The 22373-nt window shown below is 37.4% G+C and overlaps 2 protein-coding genes across 2 annotated transcripts; one reads left to right on the plus strand and one right to left on the minus strand.

The window, feature by feature from the left end:
• The first annotated feature begins 1291 nt into the window (after positions 1 to 1291).
• On the plus strand, positions 1292 to 12581 carry LOC149014608 (mitotic checkpoint protein BUB3.1-like). Its single transcript, XM_089155583.1, has 9 exons — positions 1292 to 1568; positions 1673 to 1803; positions 5381 to 5463; positions 8552 to 8818; positions 10137 to 10212; positions 10802 to 10882; positions 11705 to 11783; positions 11875 to 11975; positions 12062 to 12581. The coding sequence occupies exons 1-9, from the start codon at positions 1449 to 1451 to the stop codon at positions 12144 to 12146; spliced, it is 1023 nt and encodes a 340-aa protein (XP_089011709.1). The 5' UTR covers positions 1292 to 1448; the 3' UTR covers positions 12147 to 12581.
• Positions 12582 to 13107: 526 nt separating this feature from the next.
• On the minus strand, positions 13108 to 21137 carry LOC149014609 (ATP-dependent Clp protease proteolytic subunit-related protein 1, chloroplastic-like). The gene is made up of 9 exons (XM_089154578.1): positions 20900 to 21137; positions 17450 to 17565; positions 14975 to 15178; positions 14766 to 14870; positions 14549 to 14611; positions 14223 to 14334; positions 13825 to 13886; positions 13567 to 13749; positions 13108 to 13490 (listed from the first exon to the last, which is right to left on the minus strand). Exons 2-9 carry the CDS (start codon positions 17561 to 17563, stop codon positions 13407 to 13409), a joined length of 927 nt encoding a protein of 308 aa, XP_089010704.1. The 5' UTR covers positions 17564 to 17565; positions 20900 to 21137; the 3' UTR covers positions 13108 to 13406.
• Positions 21138 to 22373: the final 1236 nt, after the last annotated feature.

Consider the following 22373-nt stretch of genomic DNA (forward strand, 5'->3'; position numbering starts at 1 on the left):
CCTGTGTCAGGTCGGGCACAATGGACCCCACCCCCTTGGGAGGGTGGGAGGGCAAGAGCAGATGATCCAAATTAACAACTATTAGGCCCATTATAATCCTCCAGCACCACCGCCATCAATGTTAGAGATTGGGACCACCCTCATCAGTTGTCCTCATCTTCATATTCTTCTTGCAACCCAAAACCTGAGATGAATTAGTGTTTTCTTGGTGGATAGAGGGAATCCATATGCCAATTGCCTCTTATTGGAGCAAATATGTGATGGTTGTTACAGATGGATAGATGAGGACTCAGCAAACAAGATCAGTCAATAAAAAAGGCAAGTAATTTTTAGACCCATAAAATTTGATGTTCCTTTTTAACTCGATTTAACCAAACTAGCCTAATTGCTCGATTTCTACAAAAACTTTACAGTAACTTTTCCACAAAGCTTTTGCCTCTATTTTCAAGTTTGAACCTCAAGAGTTTTCCCTCTTGCTTCTAGGGTTGAAATCTTAAAGTCTCCGTTTGGGTAATTAGGTTGAGAAATAAAAATCCATCAAAAGACTTATGAACAGTTAATTTTAGTTTCTCCCTTCGTTTCTTGCACTCTATTCGAACTTAAATCCCTTTCCCATTGTCATGCCTTGTTTCAATTCTTCGTTTCTCAATCAAAAAAGTAATTCAATGCCAATCGTCTATGTCAATGGAGCAGGAATCAACAATGCCAACAAAAGAATTATTTCCACGTCAATTATTCATCTTCTAAAGTTGAGAGATTGAAGTCTTCTTCTTCCATTCTTGGTGTAGCAATCCTTTCTCTTGTTTGCTTTCATCATCCTATGATTTCATTGCTTGAAGGTTCAGAAGATGATATTGAAGAAAAATAATGAAAACTAAAATAGCAAAGCAAGTGGGGTTTCTGAGGTTGTTTCTTAGGTTGGGTTGCAGGAGGAAGAAACATCAAAGGGTGGAAGAGACTTGTTTCGGTTAGTTTTGAAAACTCAGTACTAATTTTGTAAAGAAAAATTTAAATGCAGCTAATCATGTAATTTTTCTATTAAAAGTTATCTGAAAGTTAGTAATAAGGGGTTTGTTTGATAAATTAAATAATTTAGAGGTTAACATTAATATTAGCAGGATAACTCAGGTGGCGCTGAAAAGTTAGCTTAAAATTATGTACATTTGCTAATAATGACCCTAACCACACACACGACTCGTTTGAAAGAAAAAAACCCGAAAACCCATCCGATTTTAAATTCCAAAATTTTGAATCCCATTATTTTTCCGCCCTTCGATAACATAAAGCAAATGACACTTTCTCGCGTTGTCAAATGCGCCTCCCCCTACTCTTGCCTTGCCAAGCTCCCTCTCCTCTGCTCATCTATTTCACTCTGCAACTCTGCTTGCTCGCCTGTCTTATTCGCACACTAGGAAACCCTAGGTTTTACACCTACAATCTCGATTAGTATGAGTGCTTCCCTTCCTCCAGTGTCGGGGAAGGAGCTTTCTAACCCTCCTTCAGATGGCATTTCCAACCTTCGCTTCTCCAATCACAGCGATCACCTCCTCGTTTCGTCGTGGGATAAGGTAAGTGCTTGACTTCTTATCTCTTTCTTTTCTTTTTCTAGAACTGTTTCAGGTTGATTGTGCCACTGACATTGGTTTCACTTTTGTACTTTTCGGTTGACTAGAGCGTCCGGTTGTACGACGCAAGTGTAAATTTGTTGAAAGGAGAGTTCAAGCATGGAGGTCCTGTGTTAGATTGCTGCTTTCATGATGATTCTTCTGGTTTTAGCGCCGGTGCAGATTGCACTGTTAGGCGGTAAGAGCAAGGCGGAGAACTTCCTGCTTCTTGTTTATTCATTTATTCTCTTCAATAGAGCATCTTGATTATCAGGGGTTCGAATATGCTCAAAAACTTCAATTCCAGAATTTTGCATTAAGTTATAGTCAAGCAAGACTAGGTGAGCTAAATTTGTAACTTCGTAGCATTATAAAGCAAGTAACTTGGAGTGTTAAATGTGTCTAGAATGATTCTGCTTACTTCTATATTACTTGCACCAGAAACAGCTGGAGGAAGCACCTTACTTAATGGGTCTATTCTCATTGAAATGCTAATGTGTGGCCAAAGTTATGCATAGCTTCTTTTTTGACTTGTCAAGTTAACTTTTCCATGAGCTGCCCAAAATACCTTATAATGGCCCACAAAACGGCAAAATTAGGATGGATAACATTAAGAATGATGATATTAGATATTTGGGAGTAGCTTGAATTCATTATAAAGCTACTAAAAAGCATGGTACTAGTTTGGGTCATCTTGAGCCTACTAAAACAAAACCTGGTTTGAAACAAAATTGAGTCAGTTGACTGAATTTTGATGAGATTCCATAAAAATTTGGGTGAATTTTCAAGAATTACAAGGGATCGTAATTATAATTTGTAAATGAGTTTTGACTACTTCTCAATATTTGTTTTTGCATTTTAATGTAAGTTTCAATGATTTTTTGTATATTCATGTTTAGATTTGTGAAATTACACTCTCTAGTTTTGTCGGCATATAGCCGGGCATGTGCAAATCAAGAAGACTAGTTTATGTTAGGTTTTAGTGGAAAAACAATGTTACCATTGTGTTTATTGGCCTTAAATTAGGTTGTACACAAAAAACAAGGTGAAAAAAAAACCTAAAACCCACAACCATCATTTGAAACATGGCACTCCATTGTGCCATGTTTCATCGAAGTTCGATAAGGTTAAACACCAAGGTGAAATGAAATTTTGAACCTTGCTGGAAAGTTGTTTGAGGTGACATGACCATGTTCAATAGAGGCCTTGGATGCTCTAGTATAGCGGATTGATTTGATTCAGATTGAAGAAACTAAACTAGCAAGGGTAGACCTAAAATGACATTGGGAGAAGTGGTGAAAAGGACATGCATGGCTTAAGCCCTATATCAAGTATGATGGTCCGGTGTAAGAACTATAGGACCTAGTTGGCAATTCCCATTTAAAATTTGGGTACATTATAGGTCACCTTTAAGGCCTTACTCATTTGCACTTATTGTGGATGGTTTAATTGGAGACATTTAAGATGGGGTTCCTTGGTGTGTCCTTTTTGCTTATGATATTGTTTTAGTTGATGAAATGAAAGTGGAGATTAACATCAAGTTGGAATTATGGAAATCAACCTTAGAATCACAAGGTCTTAGGAGAAGTATAGCGAAGTCGGGGTGTATGTATATCAGTATATGTAAATTTTGTTATCTTGTCACATTAGAACAGATAATGAGCTGGTAGAAATTGATGACAGAGAGATTGCATTGAGTGATTTTTTTTAGTTATTTGGCCTTTGTCATAAATAAGAAGGTGATATAGATGATGATGTTTCACAAAGAATTTAAATTGGATATATGAAGTGAAGAGGTGTACAAACATCAAGGCAACAAGAAGACCAAGGTGTTGGATCAAGTTTTCTAAACAAAGGTGACACCAATAAAGCAGCAAGGCATCCAAGCAGCCTTGACGGCTAGGTGATATCTTGATAACTATGGAGAGTTGCTTCCATACTGTTGTGTGATTGATCCATTTTTTTCTGAAATCTGAAAAGGAAAAGTTTATAGGATAATCATACAACTGCTTATGATGCATGGTGCTGAATGTTGGAAAGTTAAGAAGCATCATGTACATTAACTCATTGTAGCTGAGATGAATGTGTGGCAAACCTTTAAAGGATTAAGTAAGGAAATATCATATCAGAGCTGACTTTGATGTAGCTTTGATGTATCATAAGCTAAAAGAAACCTGTTTGAGGTGAAGTGGCCATGTTCAATGGTGGCCTTTGATGCTCCAGTAAGGATTACTGATTTGGTTCAGATTGAAGCAACTAAGAGCCATGGGCAGATCTAAAGTGACCTTAAGAGCAGTGGATGGGGAAAGACATGCACAACTTAAGCCTTGTATCAAGTATTATTCGACTAGAGCTGATAGGACGCATAGTTGTCATTCTGCCCTGCCAATTGAGAGGGTTAAAACATGTGGCAATGCTACTTAGGTGAGTAAGTTGTCCAAGGCACCTGCCTAGGTGACAAAGGCCCTTTGGTTGACCAAAGTGCTTGGATGCCAAGGCGCCACCTTGACAAATATGATGGGATGGCAAGTTTCCATGTACCCAACCCCATTTAGTTGGGATATGGCTGAGAATTTGTTGGAAACAGTTGAATAATCTGGTTCCCATTTGATTTGTAAATCCATGCCTCCGGCCCTCCACACACATATCATTTTACTTTCTTCTCTAACTTAATATCTGGGCCATTAGGTCAGTTTCACATGAAGTGTAAAGGCTAATTATTGCAAATTTTTTTAGCTGTTGTTTGGAATGTGATGATTAGTAAACCAATCATTTTTCTACAATTAAGATCAAGTAAAGCATGGTTGTCTTGAAGAAGAGAAACCTGGTATGGAATGGTAGCTTCAACATTTCACTTTTAGAACTTAAATTATTGTTGATAAATAGCAGCTCTGATACGTTTCAGTTTACACTGGAAATGTCTTTCTCAAATTATCAAGGGACATATTTGGATAGCTTCACATCAAAAGTTTGATGTGCTTACCAAGTCAAAAGGTTAACATGGTGATTGCAAGTGGTCATTTGCTTAAAATGGTGGTGGTTTAGGAATTCTATGTTATCAAGGAGGTTGCATTGATGGAGGATTCTAAGAGGTAGGAAAGTTTGGGCAAATATAGATTAAATATATGATAGTGAATCAATGACTAAAATTTTCAGCCATATTTGCATTTAGAAATGACTAGTAAAATTGTTGTAAAAGCTACACCAACACGGATTGTAGCTCCCCATTGCAAAAAGAGAAGATACGGTAATCACCATGTGGGTATCATGTTGGTCCTATTTACAAGAGAACGGTGACCGCCATAATCTTCTTCTTGAAGGAGTACACTAACTTGTTACTTGTCTCTCCTGTAGTCCTGTGTAATTTTGTTTTTTTGAGTTACTTCTTGAGGTAGTGCTATACATCTTGTCTCATCTGCTGCTTCTATCAATTGGTTGGGAGGAGGGGGCAGATGAGAGAGTTTGATAAGGTTTACTGACCTACTCGATTAAATTCTTGAGTGAGCATGATTACCTCTCATTTAGTTTTGAAGCCACTGGAACCATCGTTTTTCATCAAAATAATCATTTTGTTCATAATCTTTTGTATGACAATCTATTCTTGAATAGCAGCTGGGTAAATTTTCAATTCAGAGTATTCCTTTTCACTGTATGCAATTTTTTCTTATCGGTTTCTGGATCTGATGTTCTGTTCTATTTTGCTTGAGTTGTTGCGCTATAAACAAGTTGATCCCTATATCGTGTTTAATATCTAAATGTGCCATATGTTATTTCAGGTATATGTTCAGTTCTGGCAAAGAAGACATCTTAGGGAGGCATGATGCATCTGTGCGTTGTGTTGAGTACTCTTATGCAGCAGGTTGTTTCTACAGTCTGATATTGTCGATGACATATTATAGAGCAACTTGGGTTGCCACTTCTTTTTATCTTGGAATAGTTGAACTATTACTTGCTTCTTCGAGTTGAATGAAAACATCCTCTTGTTACTGTTTTCTGTTGGCAAATTGGTACAACCACCATTGTCATCAGTAATTTCATAAATAACGAGAATCTCAAACGTCCCATGGTCAAATTCCTTCATGATAACTCAGTCTACCATTTACTGTGCTATTGTTTCATCTGAGAAAATGATTCTAGGGTTAGCAGGCAGGCCACAGAATTTATCTTCAAGATGAGTGATTGGTGTGGCTACAAAATTAACATGAGTAATAGTGGCTGCGAACTCTTTACTGTTTTTTACATTGATTGGAAATTCAGAGTTTTAGGGTTTATCATGGTGTTGGCTTGGTGACATGAACAACAGGAAAAACCCCCAGTAGAAACCGCAAGGGGGCCTAGCCCTAGCCATGTGCAGCCCCCAAGGGGTATTTTTGTCTCTTTTTGGACTTCTCTTTTATTTTTTTATGCATTATAGTTGGGTTTAATCAGTTACAGAATCCCAATTAGTCTTTTGTTTCAGTTGTTGTTGTCTAGTCCAATTAGGAGTCCAAGAATAAGTCAAGTTAGGTCTTTTAGATAGAGTTATATTTGGATTCTTTGTAAAGGCTATAAATTCTCATGCCCACAGCTGTAGTAAATCAGTTTTGATGAATAAAGAACGATGAATTTACAGCCAAGGAGGTATTGAGCTGGGTCCTTTTGAGGGGGACCCTGCAGTTGCCCAAGAAGGCTCTCTAGAGCCTGCAATCTGCTTAGTTTACTCCAGCAATCAATTTAGCCTTCTTCTTCAAGAACCTGCAAACCAGTGAGCATAAACCCCTCACCATCCCAAGCCCTAACCCCTTTCTCTTCTCTTCATCTCCCTCTACCTTGCAACAGCTGTTTTCTGCAGTTTCAGATCAAGAAATCATCAAGAACCCCGCTGTCCCTATTTCCAGTCCAAGAAATTCATCCCAATTCAGCCTAGACCACCTAAACCTTTCGACCACCAATACCAGCCCCCCGCCTTCCTCTCTGAAACCTAGGAAACAACCTTCCCTAGTCTTGGGCTACCAAGAAAAGAAAAAAGGAAAGAAAGAAAGAAAGAAAGAAAAGGTGGGCAAGAAACCTCCCCTCCCTTGCCACAAGCTTTCCATAGCCCTATTCCCTTAATTTTGAATCATTTCCCAATCCCATCTCAATTTGATACAACCCTGCAACTTTTTCCTTTTCAATCCATCAAGGTTAACCTTCCCTAAACCATTAAGCAGCTCAAAATCAACCCACTTAGAGAATCCCATGGCCTACCCAACCCATCCTTCCCATTTCCAAAACCCTAAAAGTATCCTAGAGAAAGAAGGTTTTATACCACACAAATCCCACTTGGCTTACATCACTTGGCACAGGATACTTGTTTACACTTTATAGTGTGTTGGATTGAAAAGAACCTGCAAGTGCAGGTTGCATTTCGCGCCTATGTTTAACAATATGATGCATACCAAGTCAATAAGTTGTGATGGATTTTTGAAAACTTGGGCCTCCTAACCCAATCTTGCCAAAGAATAACTGCCATCCGACCAACCCCAACGACTCTATTGAAATGGAACTAAGGACCGAACCCTCCGCCCTCCCCGCCCACGGGAGCCCGCCAGGCCAGAGAGAGCCCAGGCGGGGAAGGACCGAGAACGGCCCACAGCGACCAAGGGGAGCGCGCGCCGCGCCAAGGGGGGGCCAGGAAGATGGACCCAAACCCGACGAGCGATTTGGAAGCAAATTTGAACTGATGTCAAAACCCCCACCCCCACGACCGGGAAGGTGAAGTCAGGAGTTTACCTCCCCCGAGCCTCTGACGGCTGTGCGCCCCCCCCGCCTTTATCTCGTTGGCTCCATGTTTTATAATTTTTCTCCAAAAAAAAGAGTTTGACAAAGAATAACTGCATGGATTATTACAAACACCAATACACTGCAAGGCAGCTAAGTTTGCAGTTCTGTACATTCAAAGAAAGTGCCATAGTAGGTATTTTGCCTATTCATATTATTCTGGATGCTTGGCTGTTTTTGTGTGGCTATCTTTTTTTGGTGACGCTTGGCGGCGATGGGTGGAAGAAGATTAAAATCCTACAGTATCCTATCATCTGTCAAAGAAACAGTGCTAGGAAGACTAGGTAGCTGATCCTTTACCATGATCAGTTCACTTTAAGATATGGGTTAATTATCTCGCCTGATGCTTTACAAGTAAATAAAATTGGAACAAATTTGATTGTCAATTCAATTTGGTGTTCAGCTACCTAACAGGACATATGGACAGTTCTCCCAAGGGATGGGAAAGTTGGATTCTCAACTTTTCTTGTTGGTAGTTGGTACCTTGTTAGTCTGACCCCATGGTGTTTAAATCCACAAAAATTAGTGGGATTATGCGAACAAATGAGGAAGACTGGATGTATATCTCCAACGGTCTAATTTTTGCTTGACCATCTGTTGAGAAAATGGAGTTCATTCTTCACTGCTCTGATGTCCCTTAGCCCCTTGCTTCATTGGCACCTTGACATGCATGTTACTAGAGGGACCTAGTTCAAGCAAGACTGTATGATTTGTGTTTACTTTAACATTTTCCCATTAATTTAGAATTTTGGGTAAATTTAAATGATCGTGTTTGGTTTTTATTTCTAAATAAATGTTTCCCCCTCCGGTGCTCGATGAATGGTGAAATATCTTGGGTGCAAATGTTAATGTCTAAGTGATCTCTTGATCACTTAGGCTGCGTTTTTGTGGGGGTAAAAGGGGGGGGGGAGGGGGGGGGGGGGGTTTTTTAGAAAATGTTCCCCCCCCCCCCCCCCCCCCCCCCCCCCTTCACTATTTCTTGAATTTATCCAATTTATATCTTTTATTTCATAAGTTTATACTGGTACAAGTCTAGATCTCATTGCTTCTGATGTCTTTATGGAGCATCAGATATAAAGCATCATTCTTCTTGTTCATTTGGATTTCATATCTCACAGCATTAATTGTTCATATTTACATGATTTCAGGACAAGTCATCACTGGTAGTTGGGACAAAACACTAAAATGTTGGGATCCAAGGGGTGCTAGTGGGCAAGAACGTACGCTTGTTGGGACATACCCACAGCCTGAGCGTGTTTATTCCCTTTCCCTATTTGGCAATCGTTTGGTAGTAGCAACTGCAGGAAGACACATAAATGTCTATGATCTGCGGAATATGTCTCAACCAGAGCAGAGGAGGGAGTCTTCGTTGAAGTATCAAACCAGATGTGTACGTTGTTATCCCAATGGAACAGGCATGTAAAGGAATATAAGAAACTTCTGCTTATTTATATTCTATGTAGTATTGTGAGTTGTGACTTTTTTTGCCTTTTAAATTTCTCCTTCTTGGCTTCTTTCATGGTCTTGTTCATTAGGAAGTATTCTTCATAAGCAGCTTAGTTGTTCATAACCATTTCTTCTCATTTAATAGTCCCATTTGTAGTCATGTTATTTCTTATCTCCAAATCCAGATTGTTTTTCTTTTTCCTAGTTTTGGCGGTCAATCTGCTTGTTAAATTGTACTGACGGGAAAAGGATACTTGTTCATGGCTTATTATTCTTCTTGTTTTTCAATAGAGATTTTACTTTCAAAATGTGCTAGTGACCAAACCTACAATCACCCACCACCATGAACATTCACTTGCATATGTAAATGAAATATCTAACATGCAGGGCTAATCCGTGGTCCCCCCCCCCCCCCCCCCAAAAAAAAAAAAAAAAAAATAATAATAATAATACCTTTAATGATATCTGTGTGTATCAGGATATCAGATAAAAATTTGGTTATTTAGGTATCCTCTTCATATATATGTTCGTTATGGCATCTGATGTTTTGTTAAGAGTTTCTTTCTGTATCCAAGCATGTGTCATTTATTGTAAAGCTAACTAGGCTAAGGTAATTAAGTAGGACTGTAAATTTATTGATTATATAGCAAAGTCATCCTATAATGCTCAAACCATTTATGAGGAAGGTAAAAACATTGTAGTAAAGTATTAAAGTAGGTATTTTAAAGAGCACGAGTAGGACATATGTATAACTATGTAAAAAGTTTCGAATTCATCCTTTTTGATATACAGCTGCCTATTTTAACCCTTTGCTTTCTTTATTTTTCCAGTTTGTTCTACTATCCTTGAGGGAATGACAAAATGAAATTCTTGGGTCCTATTTAGGCCCTATTGTGAGCTTGAACAAAAATGACAAAAAGTACTCTTTTAGGTAAAGAGAGTGCCATGAGGTACAGTAGAACCGCAACATTAAAGAAGTTGTTCGGTATTCTGAGAGAAATGGGTCATGTTGATACATAAATTTCAGTGCTAGATCGGATGTAGTTGGTGACTGGATTCAAATAGGGTTGGGTTTATTGAGGAAGTTGCAGTCAGACTCTAGGTGTTGTAAGAAAACATGCATTATGATCCTCCCATAGTTGTCTTACACCTTCAATTCTGGAGTGCACAGCATGCAGTTTAAAGTATATAGTTTAGGATAGTTTTCTTCAAATGTCTGCTTCAGTCTTTTCTTGTTAGTACTGCTGTAGATGGGGTACTTTTCCTAAACCTGAATGCTTTTTGCAGGTTTTGCTCTTAGTTCTGTGGAAGGTCGGGTTGCCATGGAGTTCTTCGATTTATCTGAGTCTGGTCAAGCGAAGAAGTAAGTTCTTCATTCTGAGGAACAGTGTTTTCCATGATCTGGCCCCATGCAAAACATGGATTTTGCGCAGGCCTTCCTCATGTTTCTATTTAATTTTGATCATGCTATTTAAGGACATGGCATGACAAGGTTAACTTTTTTTAAGCTGATGTTGTTCTAATGTCTAAGTAATATCCAACTAAATTAGTATTTGTTGAGGTGATTTAATAAATCTTTATGCCATCCTGGCCCTTTTTCTGCACAAATGCACCTCTAAAATAAATCTTTATGGTTTGGAGTTTCCGTTTTGGATCAGGTGGATTGACTGAAAATGCTTCTGCAATCTGATTCATAGTCCTGTACCAATATTATGCGAAAACTTGTTTACATGGTTGCAAATTGTGACCTGTGTTTAACCAGGATTTTCTAGGATCAGGATTGAATTGGTCAATCCGCACCCAGATTGGATTGGGATCACCAATGGCTGACCCGGACTACAACTCCTAGTGTAAACCTTAGTGTACATCTTTTGCTGTTTCTTTCTTCTTCTTTTTTCTTTATTTTTTTGATATTTTCTTTTTTCCTTTTTGTTGGGATAAAATTCATGCAGATATGCTTTCAAGTGCCACCGAAAATCAGAGGCTGGAAAAGACACAGTCTATCCTGTCAATGCCATGGCATTTCATCCTATGTAAGCATTTTCTTCTGTTTTTCTTTTAGTTGTGTTCCTTCTTAATTTATTCAATAGAAGGACTAGCTGTGGTAATCATTGAGCAGGTACCCAATTACGTTATGAAATTTTAATCCTAGAAAGCAGATATCTAAGAAGCTGATTGTAGAGCTTAACATCAAATGAATTAGAGATAATTTGATGTGGTGAAGTATGCTTGCTCTCGATGATTGCGTATAACTGCTCTGTGTTGGGTGTCTCTAAACTGGACATTATGTCACCCTCTACAACAATAACATCAAGGCTTCCAAGTAAATGTGGTCAGCTACATGGATCCTTGCCTTCCAATCAGCTTTATCGCACTAAATACAAGGCTTAAGCTATGCATATCCTTCACACCACTTCTCCTATGGTTATTTTATATCTGCCCTAGCTCTTCTAGTCCCTTGAATCTGGGTTAGAAATTTCTCCATATTGGGGGCATTTTTTACATATCAACCTCTTTATCTTTCAATTTTCAATTCACCCACATACTGTCACATGGTAAAATGAAGCTCTGAGAAAAAGTTCAATAAGTCCATGGTTTCAGAGAAAGTTTGATTGTAATAAATACGAAGAAAATGTCAAAACATGATGGGTCAGATTATTGAAATGGACTGTGAAACTTACTTAGTGGACAAAGGTTACATATCTGATCACTAGAGTTGCCAAATCAGCTTGTTATCTGTAAGAACTGGCTTCTAGTCAATGAGAAACTTCCTTAACAGCCGACCTAGGTTCATTCCATTATTACTATTTAGTCTGTTACTTTTCTCCTCATGCTCCTTTGTTTTCCTTTGACAGTTATGGTACTTTTGCAACTGGCGGTTGTGATGGGTATGTTAATGTGTGGGATGGCAACAACAAGAAGAGACTATATCAGGTATTATCGCATTCTGGTTCTAGATGTATTCTGTTTGCCTTCTAATATTATCTTGGAACTGCACATTCACTCTGCACTTTATTTTTCCCAGTTCTCGAGATATCCTTCAAGCATTGCAGCATTATCTTTCAGCAGAGATGGTCGTCTATTAGCTGTGGCCTCCAGTTACACATTTGAAGAGGGAGATATCCCGTATGATTTATTATGAAATTCCTTTCCTATGTCATCCTCGCTTTTACTTTTTCATGTGCACTTACTCACGTTTATTCCTTTTGCAGTCATGAACCAGATGCTATCTTTGTCCGCAGTATAAATGAGATTGAGGTTAAACCAAAGCCCAAAGTGTATACTGGTCCAGCATAACCCATTGTGTAGAGACAGGTTTGCTGTTCAATGTCTTGAACGTTCAGTCCTTCAACCTCTACTGGGTAATTGATGCATGAGATTTGTTTGGTTGAGCATTGCTAGTGAAGATCACTTTAGTCTGGAAAACAAATCATTTGCCCATTGTTAGGTGTTAGGTTCACCTTTCTTTATTTGGTCTCCAAACACTTTGCCGATAAATGCTTATGTACCTGCAGTAGGTTAGCAGGAATTGAAATGTAAACCCGTGTCTTTACCCGTGTGCCTTCAGTAGGTAGATAAAAATCATCAGGAGCTCCATCATGTTTTTGGACCATCTGTTCATTTCTTCCAACATTACTGAATTGTTATTTATCAATAACAACTGGATTTCCACGGAGTGGAATTGTGGAATTATGCAATTTAATAATATCATGTGCTTTTCTTTGTAAACAAGCTGATTGTATATATTGCTAGGTTATTCCCTTTGCAAATGCTAGCTTTTTGGGGATCCAGTGTAAACAGACGTTTCCTCGGCTTAGTGGGGGGGGTGGGAGCGTAATATAGATGGGCCTGCTTGGAAGGAAGGAGAACGGCAGAGACCCGGCAGAACCAACACAAAAAGTTTTACCAAAACAAAAGGAAAACAAACTAAAGGCAAACTTTTCCAAAAAAAACAAATCAAACGAACATTTCAACCTTCAAAAGACAGTCTTTGCGAAACAAAACAGTTGCAGAACGGCCGCGCACGCTTGTCTTCGCACAGCGTATAGATGGGCGCTTTTAGATGCAACAGCCTAATAACTTGCTTCCTAAACATATGAAATTGAATCCTCTGCCTACCGATTTGCTCTTTTTGTTTCTCGACTCCTTCAACATACAAATACACACTATTTGATACTTGGTAATGCAAATAAATAACTAAATCCATCTTCAACTTCCTGTATAGGAGATTGACTCTCCGAGATTCCAAAACCACCCATTACTAATCAGATAAGAGTATATCACAACACTCCTATTTGATGGTAATCATTCAATATAGAATCCAACTAACTTTAGTGTAATATTTAATCTGAGTAATATCCGATTAGTTTTTTTATCTAATCAAAAACAAAAATGCCAACGGAAATATACAGTTCATATTTAACATGACATCATACTCATTTAAGAGAATCTACGTGAAAAAAGTCACTTTTTTTTAATAAACCCATCTGACATCCATAGATATTATCTGAATCTATACAACTCCTTGAAGGGGGTATCCTGGATTTTTACACCACTCTACCTAAATCCAGAGGGTGCTGCTTGTGGACCACCTGCTGCCCTCCTCGAAGCTTTTGACTGGGCTAGTATCTCATCATAGTTCTGTATGGAAAATAGATTAACGATGAGATTCTGAGATGTGTTAAATACGTCAACAGATAACCAATGATAAACTTACTCGTTTCTCAAAAGCAGCATCCCTTGAGTCGATTATCTTATCAGCAATGCCATAAGCAATTGCTTCCTGTGTTTGAAAGTATTTTGGGCGCTGGATGTCTTTCTTAATTTCTTCCTTTGACTTGCCGATTCCTTTTGCTAAAAGTTCAATGTAGTAGTCGCTGTTTGCATCTAGTTCTTTTGCCTGGAGGACCAAAGATAGTAGCTGTGAGAGAAACAGAGAGAGAGAGAACCACACTAAGTAGCCAAGAGAGAGTACCTTGATCCACATGTCGATAGCTGCACCACTTGATCTATTGACTTTTGGCAAATATAGTTTTGCTGCAATCCAACATCATAGAGTTAGAAACTATTTAAGCTAACTTGCAAGAGGGGCGGTTGATCTATTCTTTCCACGCCCAAAGTCAAATAAAGCGAAGTATGTAAGAAAATTGAAATATAACCCCCCCCCAAACCAACGGAGATGCAATACCCATGTCAAAACATCCCCCCCAAAAAAAAAAAAAAAAAAAAACACAGCAAAATGCAGGTCCTTCTATAATGCACCACATTATTAGGGTTCTGCCCCATTAAGAGGACCGTCATTTTGAATGATCTTATAGAGCCATTGTAATTTATGAGGAAATTTTAATTGCTGAAATGAAGATGGTATCATACTAGATGCATTTGGCTGTAGTGCCCGATAACCCTTGGCTCCAAGTGACAGCAACATTGCTGCTTGACCATATGCCATGCCACAATTCACAGTATAGAATTTGGATTTGCAGTACTGTAACAAAGAAAACACCAAATATATCAATTTTGGAACTGAAAATGCTGACAAATCCAAACTTCGATTTTTTTTTTCAGAAACCAAAAAAAAAAAAAAAAGCTGATTATTTTTCCCCTATGGAAGAACCTATGGCCAACAGCAGTTGTCCCATGGTAACAGTTTCTAGAAAGATGTAGTTTGATGCTTCAAAACACTAAATTAAAATGCTTACAGCCATGGTGTCGGCAATTGCATATGCCTCCGTTTCAGATCCAACAGTCTCCATCTTCTCATTCTGGCAAATAGCATACAGAAACACTTAATGTGAATGGATTTGAAGTTAGTAACTAACTAAAGCAGAATTTTTTCTATTTCATGGAATGGAACATCTGTAACCAAAACAAATTTCAACATTAAAAGCATGAAATAGACTAGGTATGCAGGAAAACCTGAGTCCCGGGTGAATTTATATACAAATATATAGGCTTTGATGGATTGTCATAATCCAACCACATAATCTGAGCAACAAGAAGCTCCGTTACTGCTGGAACTATCTGTAAGCAACCAAAGTAAAATACAAATGCCAAGAGTCAACAGTTATCAGAAAGTCTAGTCTGAGGAGGTTTAGTTTTGGAAGAGCTTTCAGACAGTGTCTTACAGGCATGCCAAGATAGCAAATCCGAGCATCTAGGAGTAAGGAAGGCAAATCTGGAGGAGCTGATCTGGGCCTTCCATATCCTCTAGCTCCTCCACGGTACATGCTTATGCTCATACTATACTTTGAAGGACCCCCATCTTGCATTCCCGATAAACTCCACATTCCTCCATGGTCAAGATAATTTTTCGCAGAAGAAATGCTATCCTGTTGTTCAAACATACAGACACACATGAGATGTATTCTTGCTACCAATCCGGTCAAAAATACTAATTGGATTTTGCACATAAAGCTGCAAATTTAAAAACAAAAGCTGCCCATAGTTCTCAAACAAAGCTCCTATAACCACTGAAGATGAAATATGTTATCATGGTCTAGTATGTCCAATTCTAATCATAGTTGTCAACGTGTCACCTCGGCGTCTAGGCTCCTTCGGAACGCCTCAAATTGGCGTCGCCTTATTTTTAGGCAATAAGGCTTCCGCTTTTTTTATTTTTCTTTTTTAAATCACGAGAAAGATGCCTAATCGAAGGAATATATTGAAATACTTATTAGATTCCGATTGTAAAGTACCCATTGTTTGAACCTATATGCATATGTATAATGACGCTACATGTGATCAAATGTTAAAATAAAAATAAAAACAAACAAAATCGAAAGAGAATAAGTTCTTGACTCAAGTCTCACACTCTCACTCTAATCCCTAATCTCTTTCTCTCTTCCATTCCCGCGACGACACTCCGGCAAGCAGTGGCCAGCGACAAACAACTTCTTCTCTTCCTTTCTTCTCGCGACTTTTTATTTAGGACCTATTATGTGTGGTTTGTAGTATGTTGGATGGTAGTCTGATATTAGTTTTTTTTTATTATATAAGATATGATAGATTTAGAGTGAATGAGATGTACACTAAAAATTTCACTTAAAACGCCTCAACCGCCTCAAAAGCGCCTCGGAGGGCGCCTTGTCAACTCATCGCCTCAATTAGCCTAAACCGCCTTGCATCGCCTCGTCGCCGTGACAACTATGATTCTAATGCACACACTGCCATGTCCAGGATTTGAAATAGAGTGAATCATCTAAGCAGCATGAGAAAAATGAAACAGTTCTTGAAGAATTGGACATAATGGGTTATGGAAGAATCCTAACATGGTTGTTGAAAATAGTTTGAAGTGCAGGACCAAATAGTGAAGAGAAACAGACCCAGAGACTCAACAGGAAATTTTGGGGAAAAACATGAATAGGATGAAATAAAACTAAGGAAAAAAGAAATTCTCCTAAGATGTTATAAGTTGTCCTCAACTGAAAATAAGGAAACAAGTTGTTTTCAAGCTGCCAACTGAAACAAAGTCAGGGGCAAAGAGGGTACTTGTAATAGACCCAGCTTCTCAAGTCAGGAACAAAACACAGGAGGCTTGGCAAAGATGCAGCAACCCATGGCCCCATAACTACCAATTTACGGCAGTTCCTAAAATTAAAACAAAAACTAAAATCTTAAGAGGGTGACTAGTTTTCTAGTAAAAAAAAGAATGAAACTTAAGAATGACAAGATCAACTAATTGACGGAAACAAATTAGAACCTAGACAGCAGAAGCATAGTATAAAAGAAAATAAAATTGATAGATACCAAATAGGATCAGCATCTCGCAGCATTTTCAGATAGAAGTCAAAACCTAATTAGTAATAAATCATCTATGACCTTTGGTTTGTACTTCGTACAAGTTACATATAGAAAACAAATAATAATCTTATTCTGATTAGGAAGTCAAATCCTATTGCTAATTTTAAAAAAATAAAAAAATAAAGAAATAAAATAAAACATAGTTGACAAAAGAATCATAAATACTACTATAAAAACTAAAACACCAAACTAAGCATAATCCTCTATTCCTACCTTCTACCTCTATATTCGGCCCATTACAGGCTTTACAGCCACAACAGAAGGGGTTAAAAGCCCAACATATAAAACCTACCAAGCCTGGTTTCTTCTGGGTGACGCATCTGCATCAATTTTTCTACAATCTAAAAGTCCAATTTCCCACAAGTTTGGACCAAATCTGGCCATTTGGTTCTTGAAAATTGCAGCCAAAACTCAGTGTTTTTTATCAAATGCCATAGTTTTGCAAAAAATAAGCTCCCAGACTTGAAACTGTAACTCTGATCCTTGCTTCAACAAGGAAACTAGAAAACAAACTCCCCTACATATCAAATAAAACAAAACTGACAATGTCAAGAATAACTGAGAGAAAAAATAAATTCCTAAATACTTATATGGGACCAAAAGACCAGAGACCTGATTTGTCATGATCCAAGTTCCCAGATAGGCACATGCTGGTATAGCACAAAAATGCTATTGCATCATGGATTCTATTGATCATGCAATAGACTCTTGGACCATCATGAATAAATAGTCCTGGAAGTTCACATTGTTCACCAAAGCTTTAACATGAAATATTACACAGCTACGTGAAAACAAAGTACCTCCGTGACTCTTTCTGATTGTTTCTGAATGGGGCTATCTTCTGTCATAAACATGTCCATTTGTGAAGGAGAAAGACCATAAAAGTATTTTGGGACATTTTTGTAATTGTCCATCACTGGAAAAAGCAAGGGAAACATTAAGTTATTCAGCATGCTCAATCTCAGGAAGATAACATCAAGAATTCAATCAGGAACAAAAATCTAAAGCCTAAATAATACTTGACCATCTGAATTTTTTTTTTTAATTTGTTTTGGAGTACCACAAATGAACACAAGTACAGGCTCACCACATTACTGATGATGGTTAACTTCAAGATGAACCAGACTCAAAGGGCTAAAATGTTTTTTGAAACCTCCATAAAAAAGACTAGTAAATATTCTCTCTTAAGATTTAAAATTTTGTATCCAAGCTCATACAAAAGACCCTGAAACTAAAACTTTGATGAAAGAGCATGCCTTATACAGTTGCATACAACAACAATAAGCCTTGTCCCAACTAAATAGGGTCAGCTACATGGATTTCTTGCCTTCCAATCAGTTTTGTTTGAGGCCATGCTAGATACAAGGCAAAAGCTATGCATATCCTTTCTCACCACTTCTCTTAAGGTTATCTTAGATCAACCCCTAGCTCTTTTAATCCCTTCAATATGGATTATATCACTTCTCCGTACAGGGTCATTTATAGGTCTCCGATGAACGTGGTCGTGCTACCTCAAATGACTTTCTCGAATCTTATCACTTATGGGAGCAACTCCCAAACCAACTCTAATATGATCATTTTTTGTCTTATCCTTCCTAGTTTTGCCACTCATCCATCTTAACATCCTCATTTCTGCTACACTGAGTTTATCTATATGATTCTTTTTAACAGTTCAACATTCTGTACCATACATCATTGTTGGTCGAACAACGGTCCCATAAAATTTTTCTTTAAGCTTTAATGGAATACGCTAATCACACTAACAAAACCCCAAACACATCTCTCCACTTCATCCACCCTATTTTAATTCTTTGGGAAACATCATCCTCTATATCACCTCTTTTATTTATGATTGAACCTAGGTACCTAAAACAATCACTCTGAGGAATCTCCTTGTCGTCAAGTATCACCACCTCATCGTTTGCCCGATCATGACTAAAGTTACAAACTACATATTTTGTCTTCGTTCTACTTAATTTAAAGCATGTTGATTCTAAAGTTGCTCTCCATGATTCTAATTTGGTATTAATCTTCATTTGAGTCTCATCAATCAACACAATATCATCAGCAAAAAGCATACTCCAGAGGACCTCATCTTGAATGTTTTTGGTTAATTCATCCATTACAAGTGCAAATAGATATGGGCTTAAAGTTGATCATTAATGTAGCCCAACTGTAATTGGGAATTCATTACTTTGTCCCCCCACAATTCTTATGCTTGTCACCAAATCATCATACATATTTACTTGCAACACTTCTTTTCTCTAGTACTTGCCAAATTAATGCTCTAGGAACTCTATCATAAGCTTTTTCTAGGTCAATAAATATCATATGAAGGTTTTTCCTACATTCTCTATACTTTTCCATAAGTCTCCTAATTAGGTAAATAGCATCTGTTGTAGATCTTCCCGGCAATAAACTCAAACTAGTTCTCCATAATGTAGTCAAGTGTCTCAAACGGCCTTATGTAGTTGCATGAGACATTAAATTAGTCCAAGTGAACTTCTATTTTAAAGTTTAAAAGCCTCCCATGGAGAAGGGAGCAGTCAAATGCACTGGAATTGACCTTTCGATAGTTATATTATAGGTTAGACCTTTTATTTGTTTTGAGTCTCATTGTTAACGGCCTCATTTATAAGCCTATAAAATGGTGATAAAGTTAGTACATAGAATTAACAATTAAGTAGTTGAATTAGATAACCATACTTAATAGCTAAATGGAGTTCTATTTTGAATTTATTACTTCATCAAATGTTTGAGTGTGGTTAACAATTTTTTATGAGTGAATTTGGGAATTGTAGAAGACATATAGCAGCGCTAATCATCTGGAGATGATTTGAGTGAAAATAATTTTTTTTTCAAGAGTTTTGATGCCATTGAGCAGTGCACACATTTCTTATCCAGTGAATCTGATTTTCTTCCTTATACCCCTCATCAACTGGAGATGATTCAGTTAGAAGTTAAATTTTTTGCAGGAGTTCTTATGATATTGAGTAGTGCATACATGATCTGCATCCACCAAACCTGGTTTTTTCCCCCCTGACGGACAGCTTGATCTATTCTTTTTTTTTTCCCCTTGTCCCTTCACTTATACACTCCCAAGGTTATCCAAAACAAACACCTCTTGGAAAATAAGATGATATCTTTCTCTGATAGCCTCAAGATAACTTCAAATCAAAACGTCACCTAAGATTTTGACAAGGGATTTCCAATTAAGTCGACAAAGAGAACCTTCCAACTGAGTGAGTCATCAGAGGCTTACTTATCCTTAAAGAGTAATAACTCTAGGCTCCATCCCATAAAACTGATGGGTTTCAGATATCATTCGAGAGATCAGTCTCTCATTAACATTCAAATTCCAGAAGACAGTGTCAACCATACCTGAAATGTAAAACCATCATAATAAGGCCTTTACTCTTGGAGAAGCATTACTGAGTCTAGGTTCCCTTCCTGTTACTTTACAGCACACAACATTAATTCAGAATCGAATCTATGTTACTTACTTCAAGCTGTAGTTCCTAAAGTATATTCAGAACCTCGTATGGAATAGAGGGATTGAAGGGGTTTTGATTTTAGGTATAAAAGGGAAGGTTTTAATGCATGAAACATCAGTTTGAGTTTAGATTTCATTTGAGTCATCTCTTTAAACATGAAAACAGTTGAGCAACACTTTTTTTTTGGTTATGCAGTTAAGCGACGTCCCTTCATGAATGAAGTAACCTAAAGTTCTCCGCTGCAGTTGGCCCAGGGCATCACTTATGTATAGTTTTCTCCTGCTATAGCAAATGCCTGAGCTACTTTGGAGATGGCTCCTCATGGTAATATATTTCAAGAGTCAAATTGAATAAAATTTTCTACTAAAAAAAATTGAATAAAAATACTATCAACAAGTTTAGAAAGAATAGCCGCTAACCCAAGATATGACACAGAAAATCCCAATCAAATATAGGTTAAACAACTCAACGTAAACACTAGTGAGAAGCTATGAATCAATAAGCTTAGAAAGAATAGCCGCTAACCCAAGATATGACGCAGAAAATCCCAATCAAATATATAGGTTAAACAACTCAACGTAAACAGTAGTGAGAAGCTATGTCGTAAGGATTTGAATTCACCCAAAAAACAAAACCACCGGAAAAAAAAAAGCAAACCCAAACAATCCAATAACTATATCAAATTGCAAGTAATAGAGAACAGAAAAGGGCATAATCTGGTAGGAAGGAAGATAACTGTTTCCAATTAAGACTCACATCCGTCTTTCAGATTCTCTTCGCTGAACCTTTTGGGTATGTGGACGAATGAGCTTCCAGAGGAAATCGTAAATCTTCGAACAACACTTCGCCTAGAATTGGGGTAAGGAACACAAGACGGTGAGAAAAGCTTAGCATCTGAAACGAATGAACTTCTGAGAAAGCCGATTCCGGAACCAGAACGATAGTCGTCATTGGTGGATGACGCCGAGACTGTAAGCTGCAACGGAAGAGATTAGAGAAGTCGCCATGATTTTCTCTGTAGCGAGTATGAGATGGATCTTTTATCTGCGGAATGTGGCCTCAACCTATTCAGGTTTTTGGGTTTCCTCAAGAGGCAGCGTTTTTCTGCCCAGAAAAAACTAAGGGCAGCGTTTGGAAATTTTTCAGCACCACCCCTGCTTACCCCCAAAATTAGTGTCACCCCCTCATTATATAATAATTAATTAGGCCTCCTGAATTAAAAAATAAATAAGTAAATCAGTGACACCCCAATTGGAAAAAATTTTAAAGTAAATATTTTTACGAAATCCCAAAGTGTAGCTTGTTTGTTTTTACTGGAGTGGAAAAAATTTTACGTGACATTTTAAGTTTCTAATTTTCCACCCCATTCATTTTTAAAGTCCACTAAATATATGGAGTTTCATGAAAAAGGGAAACAACCAAGGAAATCACATTTGAATTTTCTCAAAATCATCTTAATTTTTGTTCCACCTACTACGAGTCTTACATGCAGGGGCGGACCTATGAAGGGGCCGGGGGCTATGGCCCCCGGATTTTTTTAAATTTTTATATAAATTCTCTTAATTCCCTTAATTTTGCCAGTTTTTTCTCTTTCGACATGTGAAATGTCGCTGTTTGGCCCCCCCCAATATCGAGAACAATCTTTAAAGGTAAAATGATGGATATAAATGTCATTCCTGATTAAAAACTAATTCTTCAATCCCTATTTATTCTCAATCCCTATTTATTCTCCCCTCTCTTTTCTCTCATCTTTGATGGATATAAATGTCATTCCTGATTAAAAACTAATTATTCAATCCCTATTTATTCTCCCCTCTCTTTTCTCTCATCTTTTCTTCCTATTTATTCTCTTCTGTTTCTATAATTGTGGGTTAAAGGAAATTTTTGAAAAAATATCTTATTAGGTTTTCAAAAATCAAAATGTCATTCCTAATTAAAAACTAACTCTTCAATCCTTATTTATTCTCTTCTCCTCTCTCTTCTTTTCTTCCTATTTATTCTCTTCCCTTTCTATAAGCATGGGTTAATAAAATTTGAAAAAAAATATTTATTCTACAATTAAATAATATTTCTATTTCTCAATTTATTTATCGTTTCTCCTTTTCTTTTTCCTTTTTATTTTTATTTTATATTATATGTTTATTTATTTCTTCTACAGTTTTTGTTATTTGATTTTGTATTGTGAATAAAATGTTTATTAACTAACTATCATTGGTTTTGCATCTCTTAC

The sequence above is a fragment of the Hakea prostrata genome, chromosome 5 (assembly GCF_041222555.1).
Source record: "Hakea prostrata isolate BN-2017 chromosome 5, UWA_Hpros_2, whole genome shotgun sequence".
Classification (NCBI taxonomy): domain Eukaryota; kingdom Viridiplantae; phylum Streptophyta; class Magnoliopsida; order Proteales; family Proteaceae; genus Hakea; species Hakea prostrata.

What these genes read in the sequence shown, in the direction of transcription:
- LOC149014608 (XM_089155583.1), top strand. Translation starts at nt 1,449, where the DNA reads ATGAGTGCTTCCCTTCCTCCAGTGTCGGGGAAGGAGCTTTCTAACCCT. An exon ending in TGAGTACTCTTATGCAGCAG is followed by an intron (nt 5,464 to 8,551) that starts GTTGTTTCTACA and finishes ACATGATTTCAG; the next exon opens with GACAAGTCATCACTGGTAGT. An exon ending in GCCATGGCATTTCATCCTAT is followed by an intron (nt 10,883 to 11,704) that starts GTAAGCATTTTC and finishes TTCCTTTGACAG; the next exon opens with TTATGGTACTTTTGCAACTG.
- LOC149014609 (XM_089154578.1), bottom strand. Translation starts at nt 17,563, where the DNA reads ATGGACAATTACAAAAATGTCCCAAAATACTTTTATGGTCTTTCTCCT. An exon ending in CAATTGCCGACACCATGGCT is followed by an intron (nt 14,335 to 14,548) that starts GTAAGCATTTTA and finishes TCTTTGTTACAG; the next exon opens with TACTGCAAATCCAAATTCTA. An exon ending in ATGCTGCTTTTGAGAAACGA is followed by an intron (nt 13,491 to 13,566) that starts GTAAGTTTATCA and finishes TTTTCCATACAG; the next exon opens with AACTATGATGAGATACTAGC.